This window comes from Pseudophryne corroboree, chromosome 9 (genome assembly GCF_028390025.1).
Source record: "Pseudophryne corroboree isolate aPseCor3 chromosome 9, aPseCor3.hap2, whole genome shotgun sequence".
NCBI lineage: Eukaryota > Metazoa > Chordata > Amphibia > Anura > Myobatrachidae > Pseudophryne > Pseudophryne corroboree.
The window spans coordinates 30,901,143-30,923,071 of record NC_086452.1 but is presented as its reverse complement, the minus strand read 5'-3'; the positions used below and the strand labels follow the sequence as shown (position 1 = coordinate 30,923,071).

The 21,929-nt window shown below is 48.9% G+C and overlaps 1 protein-coding gene across 6 annotated transcripts in view; it reads left to right on the top strand.

The window, feature by feature from the left end:
* The window catches only part of LRRC7 (leucine rich repeat containing 7), a 630,524-nt gene that overhangs the window by 367,949 nt on the left and 240,646 nt on the right, over positions 1-21,929 (top strand). For all 6 annotated transcript variants that reach the window (XM_063939106.1, XM_063939105.1, XM_063939107.1 and 3 more), the window contains 2 exons: positions 6,950-7,028; positions 15,637-15,726. In XM_063939106.1, coding sequence (XP_063795176.1) covers positions 6,950-7,028; positions 15,637-15,726 — 169 coding nt within the window. The remainder of the gene's footprint in view (positions 1-6,949; positions 7,029-15,636; positions 15,727-21,929) is intronic.

Below are 21,929 nucleotides of genomic sequence, written 5' to 3'. Positions count from 1 at the left end.
GCTGCTTTCCCCTCCCGTCACCTGTATCCCAGCTCCTCTGTGCTGCTTCCCTGCATCCCGTCACCTGTATCCCAGCTCCTCGGTGCTGATTCCCCCATCCTGTCACCTGTATCCCAGCTCCTCTGTACTGATTCCCTGCATCCCGTCACCTGTATCCCAGCTCCTCTGTGCTGCTTCCCCCATTCCGTCACCTGTATCCCAGCTCCTCGGTGCTGCTTCCCTGCATCCCGTCACCTGTATCCCAGCTCCTCTGTGCTGATTCCCTGCATCCTGTCACCTGTATCCCAGCTCCTCTGTGCTGCTTCCCCTATTCCGTCACCTGTATCCCAGCTCCTCGGTGCTGCTTCCCCGCATTCCGTCACCTGTATCCCAGCTCCTCGGTGCTGCTTCCCCTATTCCGTCACCTGTATCCCAGCTCCTCGGTGCTGATTCCCCGCATCCCGTTACCTGTATCCCAGCTCCTCGGTGCTGCTTCCCCTATTCCGTCACCTGTATCCCAGCTCCTCTGTGCTGCTTCCCCGCATTCCGTCACCTGTATCCCAGCTCCTCTGTGCTGCTTCCCCTATTCCGTCACCTGTACCCCAGCTCCTCGGTGCTGATTCCCCGCATCCCGTTACCTGTATCCCAGCTCCTCGGTGCTGCTTCCCCTATTCCGTCACCTGTATCCCAGCTCCTCAGTGCTGATTCCCCGCATCCCGTTACCTGTATCCCAGCTCCGCAGTGCTGATTCCCCGCATCCCGTTACCTGTATCCCAGCTCCTCAGTGCTGCTTCCCCTATTCCGTCACCTGTACCCCAGCTCCTCGGTGCTGATTCCCCGCATCCCGTTACCTGTATCCCAGCTCCTCAGTGCTGATTCCCCTATTCCGTCACCTGTATCCCAGCTCCTCAGTGCTGATTCCCCGCATCCCGTTACCTGTATCCCAGCTCCTCGGTGCTGATTCCACGCATCCTGTTACCTGTATCCCAGCTCCTCTGTGCTGCTTCCCCTATTCCGTCACCTGTATCCCAGCTCCTCTGTGCTGCTTCCCCTATTCCGTCACCTGTATCCCAGCTCCTCAGTGCTGATTCCCCGCATCCCGTTACCTGTATCCCAGCTCCTCGGTGCTGATTCCCTGCATCCTGTCACCTGTATCCCAACTCCTCGGTGCTGCTTCCCCTATTCCGTCACCTGTATCCCAGCTCCTCAGTGCTGATTCCCCGCATCCCGTTACCTGTATCCCAGCTCCTCAGTGCTGATTCCCCGCATCCTGTTACCTGTATCCCAGCTCCTCAGTGCTGATTCCCCGCATCCCGTTACCTGTATCCCAGCTCCTCTGTGCTGATTCCCTGCATCCCGTCACCTGTATCCCAGCTCCTCGGTGCTGATTCCCTGCATCCCGTTACCTGTATCCCAGCTCCTCGGTGCTGCTTCCCCGCATTCCGTCACCTGTATCCCAGCTCCTCGGTGCTGATTCCCTGCATCCCGTCACCTGTATCCCAGCTCCTCTGTGCTGATTCCCCGCATCCCGTTACCTGTATCCCAGCTCCTCGGTGCTGCTTCCCCGCATCCCGTTACCTGTATCCCAGCTCCTCAGTGCTGATTCCCTGCATCCCGTTACCTGTATCCCAGCTCCTCAGTGCTGATTCCCTGCATCCTGTCACCTGTATCCCAGCTCCTCAGTGCTGATTCCCTGCATCCCGTTACCTGTATCCCAGCTCCTCGGTGCTGCTTCCCCGCATCCCGTTACCTGTATCCCAGCTCCTCAGTGCTGATTCCTTGCATCCCGTCATCTGTATCCCAGCTCCTCGGTGCTGATTCCCTGCATCCCGTTACCTGTATCCCAGCTCCTCGGTGCTGATTCCCCCATCCTGTCACCTGTATCCCAGCTCCTCGGTGCTGATTCCCCTATCCTGTCACCTGTATCCCAGCTCCTCTGTGCTGCTTCCCCCATTCCGTCACCTGTATCCCAGCTCCTCGGTGCTGCTTCCCCTATTCCGTCACCTGTATCCCAGCTCCTCGGTGCTGATTCCCCGCATCCCGTTACCTGTATCCCAGCTCCTCGGTGCTGCTTCCCCTATTCCGTCACCTGTATCCCAGCTCCTCTGTGCTGCTTCCCCGCATTCCGTCACCTGTATCCCAGCTCCTCGGTGCTGATTCCCTGCATCCCGTTACCTGTATCCCAGCTCCTCGGTGCTGCTTCCCCTATTCCGTCACCTGTATCCCAGCTCCTCTGTGCTGCTTCCCCTATTCCGTCACCTGTATCCCAGCTCCTCTGTGCTGCTTCCCCTATTCCGTCACCTGTACCCCAGCTCCTCGGTGCTGATTCCCCCATCCTGTCACCTGTATCCCAGCTCCTCAGTGCTGATTCCCCGCATCCCGTTACCTGTATCCCAGCTCCTCAGTGCTGATTCCCCGCATCCCGTTACCTGTATCCCAGCTCCTCAGTGCTGATTCCCCGCATCCCGTTACCTGTATCCCAGCTCCTCAGTGCTGCTTCCCCTATTCCGTCACCTGTATCCCAGCTCCTCAGTGCTGATTCCCCGCATCCCGTTACCTGTATCCCAGCTCCTCGGTGCTGATTCCCCGCATCCTGTTACCTGTATCCCAGCTCCTCAGTGCTGCTTCCCCTATTCCGTCACCTGTATCCCAGCTCCTCAGTGCTGATTCCCCGCATCCCGTTACCTGTATCCCAGCTCCTCGGTGCTGATTCCCTGCATCCTGTCACCTGTATCCCAACTCCTCGGTGCTGCTTCCCCTATTCCGTCACCTGTATCCCAGCTCCTCAGGGCTGATTCCCCGCATCCCGTTACCTGTATCCCAGCTCCTCAGTGCTGATTCCCCGCATCCTGTTACCTGTATCCCAGCTCCTCTGTGCTGATTCCCCGCATCCTGTTACCTGTATCCCAGCTCCTCAGTGCTGATTCCCCGCATCCCGTTACCTGTATCCCAGCTCCTCTGTGCTGATTCCCTGCATCCCGTCACCTGTATCCCAGCTCCTCGGTGCTGATTCCCTGCATCCCGTTACCTGTATCCCAGCTCCTCGGTGCTGCTTCCCCGCATTCCGTCACCTGTATCCCAGCTCCTCGGTGCTGATTCCCTGCATCCCGTCACCTGTATCCCAGCTCCTCTGTGCTGATTCCCCGCATCCCGTTACCTGTATCCCAGCTCCTCGGTGCTGCTTCCCCGCATCCCGTTACCTGTATCCCAGCTCCTCGGTGCTGATTCCCTGCATCCCGTTACCTGTATCCCAGCTCCTCAGTGCTGATTCCCTGCATCCTGTCACCTGTATCCCAGCTCCTCAGTGCTGATTCCCTGCATCCCGTTACCTGTATCCCAGCTCCTCGGTGCTGCTTCCCCGCATCCCGTTACCTGTATCCCAGCTCCTCAGTGCTGATTCCTTGCATCCCGTCATCTGTATCCCAGCTCCTCGGTGCTGATTCCCTGCATCCCGTTACCTGTATCCCAGCTCCTCTGTGCTGATTCCCCGCATCCCGTCACCTGTATCCCAGCTCCACTCTCCCTTTTTGCCTCCCCCACCCCTGTATCCCAACACCTGTATCCCAGCTCCTTTGTGCCATTTAACCTATCCTGTCACCTCCTCTGTGCTGCTTCCTCCCAATATATATATATATATATAATTTATGAAGTCCCAAGTGCTCTGTATCTACATATTAAACAATACATCCCTTTACTGAGACCCCACAAAACATTACTACAGACACCTGCCCCTGCTCCAAGCACACATAACTTTCACACCATGCGCAAGTAACTTAAAAACAGTATATCTAAATATGACATTATCCCACCCCACATATACAGTAACTACTATACCCACTTCCCCAGATAATATTAATATACACCCCAACCCCCAGATAACACTAAAAAACACCCACCTACTGCTTGAAGGGTTCTGCATTTTCTCTCACTCATACTGCACTGCACACTGAGAAGCAGGGCAGGAATCAGGATAGCCCCACACAGACAGAGCATGACTCCAGGAGTAGGAAGAGGCGGGGCCTCGAGAAGAGGTGGCGGAGCCTCGGGAGGGGCAGGAGAAGGGCATACTATAGTAGGTAGGTGGTTGGGTCCCAGGGAACGGAGCAACCACAGTGCAGAGAGGAAGGGGGGCTGGCGTTGGGCACTGCTGCTGGCTGCACCAGACATGTCAGACTGTGACATGTCTGCAGTCTCAGCCAGTAAGCCTGTGCAAACCGTGACTGTAGTAAAATAAGGATGTCCTTTTCAGACATCCTTATTATACTGTGCTGGGAGACTCAGGGCCGCCCCCTCAGGAGCCGGCGCCCATAGGCAGCTGCCTAAAGCTGCCTAATGGTAGCGCCGGCCCTGGTCGCTGTGCGGCTACAAAATATTTTTGTGCAGTTTCAGAGTAGCTTCAAACCTACTCAGCGCTTGCGATCACTTCAGCCCATTCAGTTCCGGATTTGACATCACAAACACAGGGCGTTCGCCCAGCCATGCCTGCGTTTTTCCTGGCACGCCTGCGTTTTTTCGAACACTCCCTGAGAAACGCCCACTTCATGTCAATCACTCTGCGGCAGCCAGTGCGACTGAAAAGCATTGCTAGACCCTGTGTGAAACTACATCGTTCAATGTAATAGTACGTCACGCATGTGCATTGCGCCACATACGCATGCGCAGAAGTGCCATTTTTTAGCCTGATCGCTGCACAGCGAACGAATGCAGCTAGCGATCAACTCGGAATGACCATCTTGGCTCTGTGAGTTACTAACACCTCATTTATATGTCAGTACAGGGGTGTAAGTTCATACCAGTCATTAATGCCCCCCAATTCCTTCCTGCTCATATTCTCTACCAACACCCAAATCCTAGCAGCAGTCAGACACATACTCCCCTTAACCCACATTCACTATCGACACCCAGCACACAAACACTACCTGCTACTGATCAGTGTCTTACAGATCTGACGCGTTTCGTCTACTAGACAAACGTGTCGGATGTATAAAACTGTACCTGAGAATTCCCCCATGGACAGATAAGCACTCATTATCTTCCTTGTTCATGTGCTACTTACTATTTTAAATATTGATCACTGTGTAAAAAATTCTATAATTTTAAGAAACCTTGGTAGTTTTTACCTATTGGGAATATGATATCCCTAAATGTGGTTATTAAAACAGTGTAACTTTTATCAAGCAGTGCACAGTATGGGGGTCTATTTCTTTTTATTCTCTATATGCTAGTTTCTATTGTGGGTCATGTGAAGAAGTATAAGTAGAGGGATTGTGCCTGGTAACGTTTTCAGTCGTATTAGAAATGTAATCCTGCGTTAGACTCTGGAGATCTCGGGAACCACAATAACCTTGAGGTTTTTAATGTTTTTAGTCTATTTCAGTCTGAGTTAAGGTGCAGACATTTTAGTAAAATTTTTTTAACATTTCAAGGCTTGAAAGTAAAGCGACTTCTGATCACTGACGCGTTTCTTCACACAAGTGATCTCATCAGGGGCTTTAAATGCTATTCACACAAGAAACATGTGTCAATAATACTCTATTGCATATAGACTGAGAGCAATACATGTATCAATGAAAACATCAATACTCTAGAGCACAAGCATCTCTAGTTATCTGATAACATGCAACGAATAGATGTCCTGTAAAACACCCCACATCATATTTTATCCTGTGATATATCATTAGGATAGAAAAGTTAAGATCAAAAGCCCAAGTGAATCTACCTGTATGTGTATCATATTTGCAAATACAATTAATGAGCTAAAGGTGTTTACTGAATGTAGCGGTCCCGCTCCCTTGTTGTCTTCCACCCATCAATTACTCTGACTCTGTCTGCTCGCCCATACACTCACCACTGTGCGCTCACCACTGTGCGCTCCTGCCTTACTCTTGTCTGTTACTTGTCTTCCCAGCCTGTGGTGTGATATTAATGAGTGCTACTTATGCTATGTACTTATGCTCCCAGTGTGTATTGTATTTATGCTCTGGTATCCTGTTACTGTTTTCTGTGGTGACCTTGTACGCCGCTGGCTACACTCTGTGGCGCCTTATAAACAAGATAATAATTATTATGGCAAAAGCTCTATGAACTCCCACTAAATTATTATTATTATTATTATTATTATTGTTGTTATTTTTAGGCTCTATTTGCAGGACTGTAATTATATTTTTATCTGAAGCTTATTATGCATTGAGTAGACCTTCCAATTTCTTTCTTGAGTGAGAAGGTCCGATCTTAGGGGGTCATTCCGAGTTGATCGCTCGCTAGCTGTTTTTAGCAGCCGTACAAACGCTATGCCGCCTCCCACTGGGAGTGTATTTTAGCTTAGCAGAAGTGCGAACGAAAGGATCGCAGAGCGGCTACAAAAAACTTTTGTGCAGTTGTAGAGTAGCTTCAGACCTACTCAGCGCTTGCGATGACTTCAGACTGTTCAGTTCCTGTTTTGACGTCACGAATACGCCCTGCATTCGCCTAGCCACGCCTGCGGTCGCCCAGCCACGCCTGTGTTTTTCCTAAACGGTCAGTTGACACCCAGAAACGCCCACTTCCTGTCAATCACTCTGCGGTCAGCAGTGCGACTGAAAAGCATCGCTAGACCTTGCGTTAAACTACATCAGCCGTTGTGAAAGTACGTTGCGCATGCGCATTGCGCCGCATACGCATGCCTAGAAGTGCCTTTTTTTTTGCATAATCGCTGTGCAGCGAACATTTTCAGCTAGCGATCAACTCGGAATGACCCCCTTAGAGTCTACAGTAATTCAGAGTTGAATGGTACTTTATCTCTCGCCCATTAATCTCTCCTGCTATCACTTTATCTGTTTACGCTTATATCTTAGAAAAAGAGTTTTCAGATTCATTACAGAAGTGAAATAAATGTGATTTTGGTTTGTTACAGTATAACAGATATTGGGAACAGTAGGAGCTTATTTCACAAAGTCATTCTCCTCCGTAACAATCTGTTTTCTCATTCCAGGTATACAAGAATTTCCAGATAATATAAAATGTTGTAAATGTTTAACGATAGTTGAGGCCAGTGTGAATCCCATATCAAAGTAAGTTCTTCTCTCACTATCTTCTAATCTACACATTAAATCATATATTCTGCAATAATGAAAGCTAATAGATATAAAATCTTATTGCCGATAGCACAGGGGTGCTGCCTCCAATTCTATCAAATAGAAATGTTTATTAATCAATAATTCAGCTTAGTTTTCATTATGAAAGATGTATTTATGTTTTATATTCATTCTTATGTTCCAAACGTATCTGACATTAATTATACAGAATGTCTGCGTTTACTTGTGGTTCTCACTGTAGGTGGCCTAGTTCTGTAAAGCAGGGGCACGTAATCTGTTTGTTGGAACACCAATTTGGAAACTAGATTTTTCTTTTTCTTTGGGAGTCTCTTGATTGATTCATAGTTTTTAAATAAAGACTATCGGAAACCATCACTTGGGGATCCCAGGACAATGACACACTGACACCTGGGGCCAAGGACAATGACACACTGACACCTGGGGTCCCAGTATAATGACACACTGACACCTGGGGCCAAGGACAATGACACACTGACACCTGGGGTCCCAGTATAATGACACACTGACACCTGGGGCCAAGGACAATGACACACTGACACTTGGGGTCCCAGGACAATGACACACTGACACCTGGGACCAAGGACAATGACTCACTGACACTTGGGGTCCCAGAACAATGACACACTGACACTTGGGGTCCCAGTATAATGACACACTGACACTTGGGGTCCCAGGACAATGACACACTGACACACAGGGTCCCAGGACATTGACACACTGACACTTGGGGTCCAAGGACAATGACACACTGACACCTGGGGTCCCAGGACATTGACACACTGACACTTGGGGTCCAAGGACAATGACACACTGACACCTGGGGTCCCAGGACAATGACACACTGACACCTGGGGTCCCAGGACAATGACACACTGACACTTGGGGTCCCAGGACGATGACACACTGACACTTGGGGTCCCAAAAAAAATGACACACTGACACTTGGGATCTCCAAAGTAATGAATCAGGCCGCACTGAGTGGTCATAGTGTGGGAACTGCAGACCCTCCAACATGACCCCTTCCATCAGGTACACAAAGCTCTGCTCCTGGACTTACCTCTTAATCACTGACAGACTGGGCCTGTCTGTGGCGCGTTGTTCCTCCGAGGCAGCATACGGCCCGCAGCAGTTGAGATGTTTTTAGGTATAGATTTTTTATTTAGGTGGTGGTGGTTGGAAGGTCTGGAACTGCCATAGCAGCAGTGACACCAACCAGCTCTAAAAGGGCCTTCCAATAAGATGACGTTTTTAAGGGAAATGTCTAAAAGCTTCTAAATAGTGGAACAGTTGCCCCATCAACCAATCAGCGCCTGTTATTTTATAGACTGTGCTAGATAAATAAGTATTAGAACATTACATTCTGTATAAACAAGTTTTTCTAATAAATGAAAATAAAACCCACAAATTATATTTCATAACATATTCTTCTGATACCCTTTAAAGGCCACTTAAATGACCAAGGACGGACGGACGTGTAACTACTTCTTCTTTGTTCCATGACAGTACCTCCTCATAACAGGGCAGTAGTTACATGTATGTGTAATATTATAACATGGGGACCAGGCGAGAACGAGTCGTGCTAGAGGAAGAATCACCGCGCGGTCAGGGCGACATAAATAATAACCTGCGCTGGAATAAAATAAATACTTTTTTATTAAACAATAAATTGTGGCTACAGGCTTTGTTTTGAACCTTTTCCTCAACGTCTGCAGCAAATGTCCTGCGCGTAGACTGATGCTCAGATTATGGATCGTGTCACAAGCCGCAGAACGCCCGGCGCGGTGATTAATGAGCCCCTGTGCATTGTTGCAGAACAGCGCAGGAGATTTGTTCCACACAAATTAGGATATGGTGAAGCCTACCTGCACACAGTCACCGCCTAGGCAGATTGATGTAAGCTCCTGTGATACAGCATCAGCCTGCCAAGCTATATGTGTGAATATTGCTGGTTCTAATGAGTCCTGCAGCCATTAGAACAATTCATTACCTTTGAAATAGGCTGTTTCTGAAACGCGCTTCTATATTACCGCCACAAAGAAATATGACAGTATTTAATACGTGCTATTTTCATCTACTGACAGATTAATGACGTCTCGAATGAGGCTGCCACCAGAGATTACAGGGGGTCAGGTTGAATTGGCCCTCAGGGTTACACAGTATCGGACTGGGGCATGTAGGGCCCACCGGGGGAATGCAGTGGTAGGGGGCCATGTTTAGGGGTGTGGCCAGTCTGCAGAGGGGGGGTGGCCTTCAACCTCATTGGTTTGAATAACCATTAGAGAGGGGCCCCTTCATAAATATATACAGTAAATTCATCTGCTGCATGCATGATAATGTACCAGATTAATAACAGCAATGCACTGTAGAAAATACACCATAAGGTAACATATATATGATCGATGTATAAGTCAAGTGCACAGTCTGGAACCTGATCCTTAGATTAGGAGGTGGGCCGCCAGGCAGTGGGGCCCACCAGTGGTTTCCCCTGTACCCCTGTGGGCCAGTCCAAGCCTGGGGTTACAGAGGAAATCCCTGGTGGGGCCCACTGCACTCAAATTATACATTATTACTCTAAAAGTGTCAGTAACTTGGCCGGGCCTGTCCATGGATGAATTTGGGGGCTTGGTTTGTTTCTAGGGAATTTACACCTATACTAGCCCGCAAACCAGTCAAAGTGGGTGGTCCTGAGTCGACACACCCCTGTAACCTCCTTTATAAAGGGGCCCTGTTCTTTTCAGGTCCCCTCTACTGGTTGGCCAAGTCTCTCTTTGGTGGCTAGCCACACCTCCCTCTGGTGAATGGCCACGGATGGCGGTCATTAGGTCGACGTGAGTTAGGCCGACATACATTGGGTTGACCACATTTTGGTCGACATGCATTAGGTCGACGTGATCACTAGGTTGACGTGGTCATTAGGTCGACGTACTAGGTTGACATGGAAAAAGGTCGACATGAGTTTTTCCCAATCTTTAAAATTTTTGACCTTTTTCATACTTAACGATCCACGTGGACTACAGTTGGGAACGGTAACCCGTGACGAGCGCAGCGGTAGCGGAGGGAGGCACCTTGCCGAAGCATGGCGAGCGAAGCGGGCCATGCGAGGGGACACGGTGCACTAATTGGGGTTCCCCGTCACTTTTAGAAGAAAATTACACCAAAAAAAGTTGAAAAAAACTCATGTCGACCTTTTTCCACGTTGACCTAGTACATGTTGACTTAATGACCATGTAGACCTAGTGATCATGTCGACCCAATGTATGTCAACCTAACTCATGTCGACCTAATGAATCACACCCCTTAAACTTTGTCCCTACCACTGCATTCCCAAGTGGGCCCTCCTTACCCCAGTCCAACACTGAAGACTATCCTTGTTAAGATGCATTGCAACTTTATTTGGAGGTTCCTGCTCTATATTTACTGCAGTTGCCAACTGTCCCTGATTTACAGGAATAGTCCCACCTTTTATCCTTGCCATTTCCCCAGTCTTCTGGTATTGACCAACTGCCCAATGCAATTCCTCTAGTTCTTACTGTATATTCATTGTACCTGAGTGTTAATCATTTACATGTATTTAATCAGAGGGCTTATAATGCAGAAAAATTACAATATAATGGATATTCAGGGAACAGAACTTGTTAGGAATTGTGTTGCACTGAGGTTGTTTAAGACTTAACAACACGTGATGAGCTGATATACTGTGCACCCACTCAGCAGTAACGTGTCCCTGGAAATTGTTCATGTGTATTTATAGACCGATGGTACATGTTGTATCTGAAATGTGCTGCCTTTTTCCCTTAATTGCATGTGCCATTTGGTTTAATGTAGTGGCAGAAAAACAGTGTAATTGTTAAAGTGTGTATACAGAAAAAGAACTGCTGGAATCATAAATAGTGCCTTTAATAATGTTATTCTTAAAGCATGTAAACTGGTATGTGGATAGAATATATTGCTTCCAGTCAGAGGTATCCAGAGTGTGGAGATTTTAGTACATTATAGTGGAGCTAGTATATCGGCAAACCCAGCTAAACACACATAAAAGGTTATAGAAAGTGACCCGCTGACCCCAGGTATTAGAGGGACATTAGACACTGTAAGTGTTGGCTTAGCCCTGTAGGGGTGTACACAGGGTTGGACTGGCCCTCAGGGGTACAGGGGAAACCACCGGTGGGCCCTACTACCTGGGGGCCCACCTCCTCCTCTAGGGATCAGGTTCCAGACTGTGCTGTTACTAATCTAGTACATTATCATGCATGCACTACAGTATTTACTGTTCTAGGGAGGGGACCAACACTTGCAAAATTATTAGGCAAACCAATGTGGCGGCTGAGCACACACCCTCTAGAGACTGGCCACACCCCTAAACATGGGCCCCTACCACTGTATTCCCCCTGTGGCCCCTACATGCCCCAGTCCAACACTGGATGTACATTGTTTGAGCTCTGAACCTAGGCAAAGCTTCAGCCTACATCTCCTCCTACCCCCATTTTCCACTACTCAGCTAGCACACTTGTAAAATAAAAATGATAATTTTTACATTCCCCTTGCTGGTGGGCCGGCAAGGCTTTTGTCCAGATGTGCTGATGTCTGATGTACTGGTGTCTGAGGCAGAGTGTTGTTCAGGCTCCACTGCTGCCCAGGGGGAACTGGCAGAATTTTTTTGGATGATTTGTTTGGGCCTAAAGTGTCAAGTAGCAATTTTACAAAATCAATGATTTTCCTCTATTTTTTCAGCAAGTTATAGACTGGAACATTAGAAGAAAAACCATTGAAAAATAACATGTATGTTCGATCCCAACATGCCTGATTTTGCTTTTAATAAAATCATACGTCAAAATAAACTGCAATTATGAAAAATGTGTACTTTCTACATTTGTTCCCTTTCTATATATTATGTACTTATTTAAAGAGACTGTGGAATGTATTATGTATACAATACATAAAGGGGGAAGATTCAATTAAGGGCAAGGTTCTGATCTTCAGCTGTGCACACATCGAAAAAATTTTGGGGAAACCTTTGTTAGTTTTTTTGGTCGTACCACTATGTAAAAAATGAAGTGAGGTTTTCTTACCCAGATAATCCGTGTGTTATTAGCGTGCAAAGCTTCATAGTACCTCAATGCTATTTGCATCTCCCCTAAAACAAAAAACAAATGAAGCATGATGATCTCCAATTTTCCTCTCGCATGCTAATCAGCCCACCATCTTCTCCCATGTGTAATTCATATTTCCAGCTTTTCTCATGTGCCCCTCAACCACCAGCTATTCTCTCATACCCCTCAGCCCACCAGCTTTTCTCCCTCCAGCTATTCTCACATACCCCTCAGCCCACCAGCTTTTCTCCCACCAGCTATTCTCACGTACCCCTCAGCCCACCAGCTTTTCTCCCACCAGCTATTCTCACATACCCCTCAGCCCACCAGCTTTTCTCCCACCAGCTATTATCACATACCCCTCAAACACCAGCTTTTCCCATGTGCCTCTCAACCACCAGCTTTTCTCACATGCAATTCATTCCACCAGTTTTTCCTTATATGCTTCTCAGCCCACCAGCTTTTCCCATACAGTATGCCCCTCAGCCCACCAGCTTTTCTCCCACCAGCTATTCTCACGTACCCCTCAGCCCACCAGCTTTTCTCCCTCCAGCTATTCTCACATACCCCTCAGCCAACCAGCTTTTCTCCCACCAGCTATTCTCACGTACCCCTCAGACCACCAGCTTTTCTCCCACCAGCTATTATCACATACCCCTCAACCACCAGCTTTTCCCATATGCCTCTCAACCACCAGCTTTTTTCACATGCAATTCATTCCACCAGCTTTTCCTTATATGCTTCTCAGCCCACCAGCTTTTCCCATACAGTATGCCCCTCAACCACCAGCTTTTCTCAAGCTTTTTTCACATATCCCTCAACCACCAGCTTTTCTCACATATCCCTCAACCACCAGCTTTTCTCAAATGCCCCTCAACCACCAGCTTTTCCCACATGCTCCTCAACCACCAGCTTTTTCCACATACCTCTCAACCACCAGTTTTCTCACATATCCCTCAACCACCAGCGTTTCTCACATATCCCTCAACCACCAGCTTTTCTCAAATGCTCCTCAACTGGCAGCTTTTTTCACATACCCCACAGCCCACCAGCATTTCCCACATGGCCCTCAACCACCATCTTTTACCACATGCCCCTCAACCACCAGCTTTTCTCACATGCCCCCCAGGCACCAGCTTTTTTCACATGCCCCCCAGCCACCAGCTTTTCCCACATGCCCCCCACCCACCAGCTTTTCCCACATGCCCCTCAACTACCAGCTTTTCCCACATGCCCCTCAACCACCAGCTTTCCCCACATGCGTCTCACCCAACAGCTTTTCCCACATGCCCCCCACCCACCAGCTTTTCCCACATGCCCCCCACCCACCAGCTTTTCCCACATGCCCCTCACCCACCAGCTTTTACCACATGCCCCTCAACCACCAGCTTTTCTCATATGCTCCCCAGCCACCAGCTTTTCCCACATGCCCCTTAACCACCAGCTTTTCTCATATGCTCCCCAGCCACCAGCTTTAACAACATGTTATTCATGCTTCCAGATTTTCCTCATATGCTCCTCAGGCCCATAGGTGTGCGCAGGGGGGGGGTTCCTGGTGCGCACAGGCACCCCCTAATGTCTGGCACCCCGATCTCACATGCCTGATGCAGCGATCACCGAGCAGACAGATTACTGTCCCCTATGCGCTGCACCCTGTCAGTGTCCTGCATTACTGACCGGACGCCTGGGTTAATAAAGGATGCCACCGCCCACCCGTCACACCCGCCACATGCCCACATCTCTCCTTCTATGCTATGCCAACACCAGCCACTGATGAGGATCAGCATGCAGCCAGCGTTCCTCTTAGGAAGACAAATTCAATACTGGCAGGCGGTCGGCAGCAGCATTGACACGTCACTCGTTTTTCCAGCAGCAGCAGTACTAGTCTGCGACTGTCAGTGTCAGTGAGTGACTGACTTGTAAGTAAGCTGCTGCAGCTTGCAGAGGAAAGAGAGTGGGAGCCAGACCAGGCTGAGGAGGAGCAGTGTAATTGCAGTGAGTGCCATCAGGGGTGTTTGTTTGGTGCACACCACAACATCTGACAATGTATCTGCTTTATTAGGATTGGTACAAAGGTGGATATTTATATTGTGTTGACGTCAATAGATGGTGCTAGACACGCCCAAAAGGTGGTGCTAGACACACCCCTCCGACGGTGCACCCCCTAATAAAATGTGCTGCGCACGCCAGTGCTCAGGCCACCAGCTTTTCTCACATGCCCCTCTACCTACAAGCTTCCCTCATATGCCCCTCTGTCCACCAGCTTTTCTCAGATACCCCACTGCCCCATAGATTTTCCCACATGGACCACTGCCCACCAGTTCTTCCCTCACTCACACATGTCAACCAGCGTTTCTGTAATATGCCCCTAGCTACCCTCCAGCATTTCTCGCATATGCCACCTGCTAAATTCCAGCTCTCCCCTCACATGCCCGTCTGCCAGCCAGCTTTTCTCTCACATGCCCGTCTGCCCACCAATATTTTCCTCACAAGTCCATCTGCCCAGGGTCTTCAAGGGGCACCCAGTGGCCCCTACATAGGCTATAGCACTGCTGGTGGTTACTTTTCTTAAAGTAGTGGGGAAGGGGCTCCGTCCCCCAATTTCGTAACATCTATTTATTTATTTACTGTGTTCTTTATTGAATACAACTATAATCTTCTTCATGTTGATAATAATTATCGCTGTGTCTGTTCTCCATCAAGAAATTCTCGGAGAGAGTACAGGTGTGGCCGTGTATTTGCACAATATTTGAAGTAACTCAAAATGCACATATAAGGCCCCAGTTGTGCATCCCCAGATTTATTACAGACCTAGGGGACTAGGTACGAAAACTTGGAGACCAGCCAATCAGCTCCTAACTGCCATGTTACAGGCTGTGTTTGAAAAATGACAGTTAGGAGCTGGTTGGTTGGTGCTTTGGGGCAGATGTATTAAGCCTGGAAAAGTGATAAAGCAGTGATAAGTGCAAGGTGATAACGCACCAACCAATCAGCTCCCATATGTAAATCAACAGTTAGAAGCTGATTGGCTGGTGCGTTATCACCTTCCACTTACCACTGGTTTATCACTTCTCCAAGTCAATGCATCTGCCCCTTAATCTCCGTCCACTTTATCTCCCTCCAAGGCATAGTACATACAGTAGACCTCTTAGGGGGACATTTACTAAGCAGTGATAAGAGCAGAGAAGTGAGCCAGTGGAGAAGTTGCCCATGGCAACGAATCAGCACTGAAGTAACATCTATAATTTGCATACTCTAGAATGATACAAAGCTGCTGATTGGCTGATGGGGCAACTTCTCCAATGGCTCACTTCTCCGCTCTTATCACTGCTTAGTAAATGTCCCCCTTATTACTTATGTGAGATGTTATAGGGCATTTAAAGAGAGGGTCGTGCAGGAATATGGTGCAATTAATTATATCTAATTTTTTTTTTTTTTGATTGATACACTCATTTGTTATATCTTCATTTCAGGCTACCGGATGGCTTTACGCAGCTTCTTAATTTAACTCAGCTGTACCTTAATGATGCCTTTCTTGAGTATCTTCCAGCCAATTTTGGAAGGTGAGCATAAACGTAGTATTGAATTATTACTGGGACGCTATTTCACATTTTTCTATCTGCTAATTGTTTCTATATTTAACTTGCTCATGTACCTATCTGTCCCTTTTCCTGTCTTTATTACCCCAAGTGACTGGCATTTTATAGCCAGCATATATCTATCAATCCTGGGCATAATTATATAGCTTAGCCGGGTCATTGACTACGTATAGGTCAAGTGAATGAAATGAAGTCATGGCTGCCTCGTGGTCCTGCTGTATGTACCTAGAATATACAGTACACTCACACTAATTAATGCAGGAATGAGTCATACGCACAGACATTATATAATCTGTATTACGCTTTAGCGTTATGCTCCGTAGACGACTCTGGAGGTTTTAGGACTGGGTATGGGAGATCTAGTCAGCTGGCTGTGCAACTACAAGTCCCAACATGTCCTGCCAGACCTAGGAGTGGTGGGAACTGTAGTTCAACAACACCTGGAGAGCACACAGCTTGTATAGCATGTGCATTTGCCTTTACTATTGTCCCAATTTCCATGGGACAGAACCGCATTGTGGCGCCTGAAAAGTAAATTAGTTGAGTGGGCTAGGGATTTTCCAATGATGGTAGCCACATTGCAGCGCCTGTACCAAGTATATAAGGGGGACATTTACTAAGCAGTAATAAGAGCGGAGAAGTGAGCCAGTGAAGAAGTTGCCCATGGCAACCAATCAGCACTGAAGTAACATCTATAATTTGCATGCTATAAAATGATACAGAGCTGCTGATTGGTTGATGGGGAAATTTCTCCACTGGTTCACTTCTCTGCTCTTATCACTGCTTAGTAAATGTCCCCCCTAAGTTATATCTACACATATTATAGGTGTGATAAAATAGTAGATAATGACTTTTATCCTTTGAGAGGGTAATTTAAAGAGATATGATCCCCAGTTTCCTCCTACAGTCACTAATGAGGAGAGTCTCGTTAATTGTAGGGGGAAAGGGTGTGTGTGGATTTTTTACTGTTATTTAGTAACTTTAGATGTGATGGTCACAATTGATAATGATAATTAGAAACAGTAGCTTGGGCGATTGAGCCTATAACTCACGTTGCGGCCTCATGGGGTCATTCCGAGTTGATCGCTCGCTAGCAACTCTTTGCAGTGCTGCGATCAGGTTAAAATGCAGCAAAACTGCGCATGCGTATGCACCGCAATGTGCAGGCATGTCGTACGAATACAAAGAGGATCGGTGCTGGGCGATGGATTTAACGAAGAATCCATTCGCACAGCCGATCACAAGGACATTGACAGGAAGAGGGTGTTTGTGGGTGTCAACTGACTGTTTTCTGGGAGTGTTTGGAAAAACGCAGGCGTGTCCAAGCGTTTGCAGGGCGGGTGTCTGACGTCAATTCTGGGACCAAAAAGACTGGAGTGATCGCAGCGGCTGAGTAAGTTCAGAGCTACTCAGAAACTGCACAAACTGTTTTTTGTACCGCTCGGCTGCACATGCGTTCGCACACTTGCAAAGCGAAAATACACTCCCCCATAGGCGGCAACTATCTGATCGCAGCCCTGCAAAAAGTTGCTAGCGAGCGATCAACTCGGAATGATCCCCTCAGTTCATACTATCTGATCAGATGGAGGTAACTCTTGTGCTCTTTAAAAACTAGGAGCATTGGGTGTCATTCCGAGTTGATCGCTCGCTAGCAACTTTTTGCTGTGCTGCGATCAGATAGTCGCCGCCTATGGGGGAGTGTATTTTCGCTTTGCAAGTGTGCAAACGCCTGTGCAGCCGAGTGGTGCAAAAACAGTTTGTGCAGTTTCTGAGTAGCTCTGGACTTACTCAGCCGCTGCGATCACTCCAGTGTTTTTGGTCCCAGAATTGACGTCACAGACACCCGCCCTGCAAACGCTTGGACACGCCTGCGTTTCCCCAACCACGCCCAGAAAATGGTCAGTTGCCACCCACAAATGCCCTCTTTCTGTCAATCACCTTGCGATCGACTGTGCGGATGGATTCTTTTGTTAAATCTATCGCCCAGCACCGATCAGCTTTGTACCCGTACGACGCGCCTGCGCATTGCGGTGCATATGCATGCGCAGTTTTGCCGAGTTTTAACCTGATCACAGCGCTGCAAAGAGTTGCTAGTGAGCGATCAACTCGGAATGACCCCCCCATGTAAGTTTTAATACAAAGCTGTTGCGTTCCGCTACATGTGCATCAGTTGTATAAGACGTAGGTGAGGATTAATGGCTCAGGGTAATGGCACGGTACACTGAAACCATTTGCAGGGGATATTTTTATCTTCCGGTTTATGGCCCTCATTCCGAGTTGTTCGCTCGCAAGGCGAATGTAGCAGAGTTACACACGCTAAGCCGCCGCCTACTGGGAGTGAATCTTAGCTTCTTAAAATTGCGACCGACGTACGCGCAATATTGCGATTACAAACGAGTTAGCAGTTTCAGAGTAGCTCCAGACTTACTCTGCCTGTGCGATCATTTCAGTGCTTGTCGTTCCTGGTTGACGTCACAAACACACCCAGCGTTCGCCCAGGCACTCCCACCGTTTCCCCGGCCACTCCTGCGTTTTTTCCGGAAACGGTAGCGTTTTCAGCCACACGCCCCTGAAACGCCGTGTATCCGCCCAGTAACACCCATTTCCTGTCAATCACATTACGATCGCCGGAGCGAAGAAAAAGCCGTGAGTAAAAATACTTTCTTCATAGTAAAGTTACTTGGCGCAGTCGCAGTGCGAACATTGCGCATGCGTACTAAGCGGATTTTCACTGCGATGCGATGAAAAATACCGAGCGAACAACTCGGAATGAGGGCCTATGGCCCTCATTCCGAGTTGATCGGTCGCAAGGCGAATTTAGCAGAGTTACACACGCTAAGCCGCCGCCTACTGGGAGTGAATCTTAGCTTCTTAAAATTGCGACCGATGTATTCGCAATATTGCGATTACTAACTACTTAGCAGTTTCAGAGTAGCTTCAGACTTACTCTGCCTGTGCGATCAGTTCAGTGCTTGTCGTTCCTGGTTGACGTCACAAACACACCCAGCGTTCGCCCAGGCACTCCCACCGTTTCTCCGGCCACTCCTGCGTTTTTTCCGGAAACGGTAGCGTTTTCAGCCACACGCCCCTGAAACGCCGTGTTTCCGCCCAGTAACACCCATTTCCTGTCAATCACATTACGATCGCCGGAGCGATGAAAAAGCCGTGAGTAAAAATACTTTCTTCATAGTAAAGTTACTTGGCGCAGTCGCAGTGCGAACATTGCGCATGCGTACTAAGCGGATTTTCACTGCGATGCGATGAAAAATACCGAGCGAACAACTCGGAATGAGGGCCTATGTCCGTATCATTTCCCTGTTACCATCAAAAATGTCCATTTACAGCAAAAAGTTCTGCGGACATTTACATCAGCGGGCATCCCACCGGCTGCCACTCAGCCCTTGCCAGCTCCCCTCCTTACCTGGAGTAATGTCTTCCTGGCCCCACAGAGGACTTCCGTCACACAGGGGCACATGTGCTAAGGTTTGGAGAGAGATAAAGTGCACGGAGATAAAGGCCAGTCAATCAGCTCCTAACTGTCATTTTACAAACAGAGCCTGTGACATGGCAGCTAGGAGCTGATTGGCTGGTACTTTATCTTCGTCTACTTTATCTCTCTCCAGGGCTTAATAAATAGACCCCGCAGTCTATAACATGGCAGTTAGGCGCTGATAGACTGGCACGTTATCTCCGTCTACTTTATCTCTCTCCATGGCTTAATAAATAGACCCCACAGTCTGTAACATGGCAGTTAGGTGCTGATTGACTGGTACTTTATCTCTGTCCACTTTATCTCTCTCCACGGCTTAATAAATAGACCCCACAGTCTGCAACATGGCAGTTAGGCGCTGATTGGCTTGTAGTTTATCGCTCTCCACTTTATCACACGCCAAGGCTTAGGTCATCTTCCCGACATTCTGAGTAAGATTAGACTTACTCAGATACTGTAGGTGCTGACTGCGACCATCGCGACTGATGCTTGTAATGGTGAACGACGCTGTATCATTGGACGTAGCGCTCGGATCTGTGATGCCGGCAGGTTCTGTATATTTTTCTCTCTGCGCAATTAGCATATTTTCACATCGCCGCTGCCTCAGCCAAATAATGTGCTACGATGATTTAGGATTACGTCCTTCTCCCCATTAAAGGGGGGTACACACGGAGCGATGTTTAGCTCATTTCTAAGCAATCTGAATAGATTGCTTAGAACAGGCATGGCCAAACTGCGGCCCTCCAGCTGTTGTGAAACTACATATCCCAGCATGCCCTGACACAGCTTTAGCATTCTTTGACAACAAAACTGTGTCAGGGCATGCTGGGATATGTAGTTTCACAACAGCTGGAGGGCCGCAGTTTGGACATGCCTGGCTTAGAACATCACTCTGTGTGTAGGGGTGCCGGCGACAGCGATGCGCGATCCCGCGCGTTGCTATCGCCGGTGCTAGATTGGCCTGCAATCTAGCAGGTCGCTCTTTTCACCGCTGGGTGAAATGAGCGGCCCCCCGTGTCCGGCCCCCCCTTGCTTAGCACATTGTGCTGTGCTGAGTGGGGGGGGGGGGGGAGATGTGTACAGAGCGGTCTTTGCTAGATCGCTCAGCACACATCTCTGGGGAAATCTCCCCGTCAGTGCGGCCCTTTAGTCTCATCTCCCCATCAGTACGGCCCTTTAGTCTCATCTCCCCGTCAGTACGGCCCTTTAGTCTCATCTCCCCGTCAGTACGGCCCTTTAGTCTCATCTCCCCGTCAGTACGGCCCTTTAGTCTCATCTCCCCGTCAGTACGGCCCTTTAGTCTCATCTCCTCATCTCCCCGTCAGTACGGCCCTTTAGTCTCATCTCCCAGTCAGTACGGCCCTTTAGTCTCATCTCCCCGTCAGTACGGCCCTTTAGTCTCATCTCCTCATCTCCCCGTCAGTACGGCCCTTTAGTCTCATCTCCCCATCAGTACGGCCCTTTAGTCTCATCTCCTCATCTCCCCGTCAGTACGGCCCTTTAGTCTCATCTCCCCGTCAGTACGGCCCTTTAGTCTCATCTCCTCATCTCCCCGTCAGTACGGCCCTTTAGTCTCATCTCCCCGTCAGTACGGCCCTTTAGTCTCATCTCCCCGTCAGTACGGCCCTTTAGTCTCATCTCCCCATCAGTACGGCCCTTTAGTCTCATCTCCCCGTCAGTACGGCCCTTTAGTCTCATCTCCCCGTCAGTACGGCCCTTTAGTCTCATCTCCCCGTCAGTACGGCCCTTTAGTCTCATCTCCTCATCTCCCCGTCAGTACGGCCCTTTAGTCTCATCTCCCCGTCAGTACGGCCCTTTAGTCTCATCTCCCCGTCAGTACGGCCCTTTAGTCTCATCTCCTCATCTCCCCGTCAGTACGGCCCTTTAGTCTCATCTCCCCGTCAGTACGGCCCTTTAGTCTCATCTCCCCGTCAGTACGGCCCTTTAGTCTCATCTCCCCGTCAGTACGCCCCTTTAGTCTCATCTCCCCGTCAGTACGGCCCTTTAGTCTCATCTCCCCGTCAGTACGGCCCTTTAGTCTCATCTCCCCGTCAGTACGGCCCTTTAGTCTCATCTCCCCGTCAGTACGGCCCTTTAGTCTCATCTCCCTGTCAGTACGGCCCTTTAGTCTCATCTCCCCGTCAGTACGGCCCTTTAGTCCCATCTCCTCATCTCCCCGTCAGTACGGCCCTTTAGTCTCATCTCCCCGTCAGTACGGCCCTTTAGTCTCATCTCCCCTTCAGTATGGCCCTTTAGTCTCATCTCCCGATCAGTACGGCCCTTTAGTCTCATCTCCCCGTCAGTACGGCCCTTTAGTCTCATCTCCCCGTAGCCGTACTGATGGGGAGATGAGACTAAAGGGCCGTACTGACGGGGAGATGAGACTAAAGGGCCGTACTGACGGGGAGATGAGACTAAAGGGCCGTACTGACGGGGAGATGAGGAGATGAGACTAAAGGGCCGTACTGACGGGGAGATGAGACTAAAGGGCCGTACTGACGGGGAGATGAGGAGATGAGACTAAAGGGCCGTACTGACGGGGAGATGAGACTAAAGGGCCGTACTGACGGGGAGATGAGACTAAAGGGCCGTACTGACGGGGAGATGAGACTTAGTCTCATCTCCCTGTCAGTACGGCCCTTTAGTCTCATCTCCCCGTCAGTACGGCCCTTTAGTC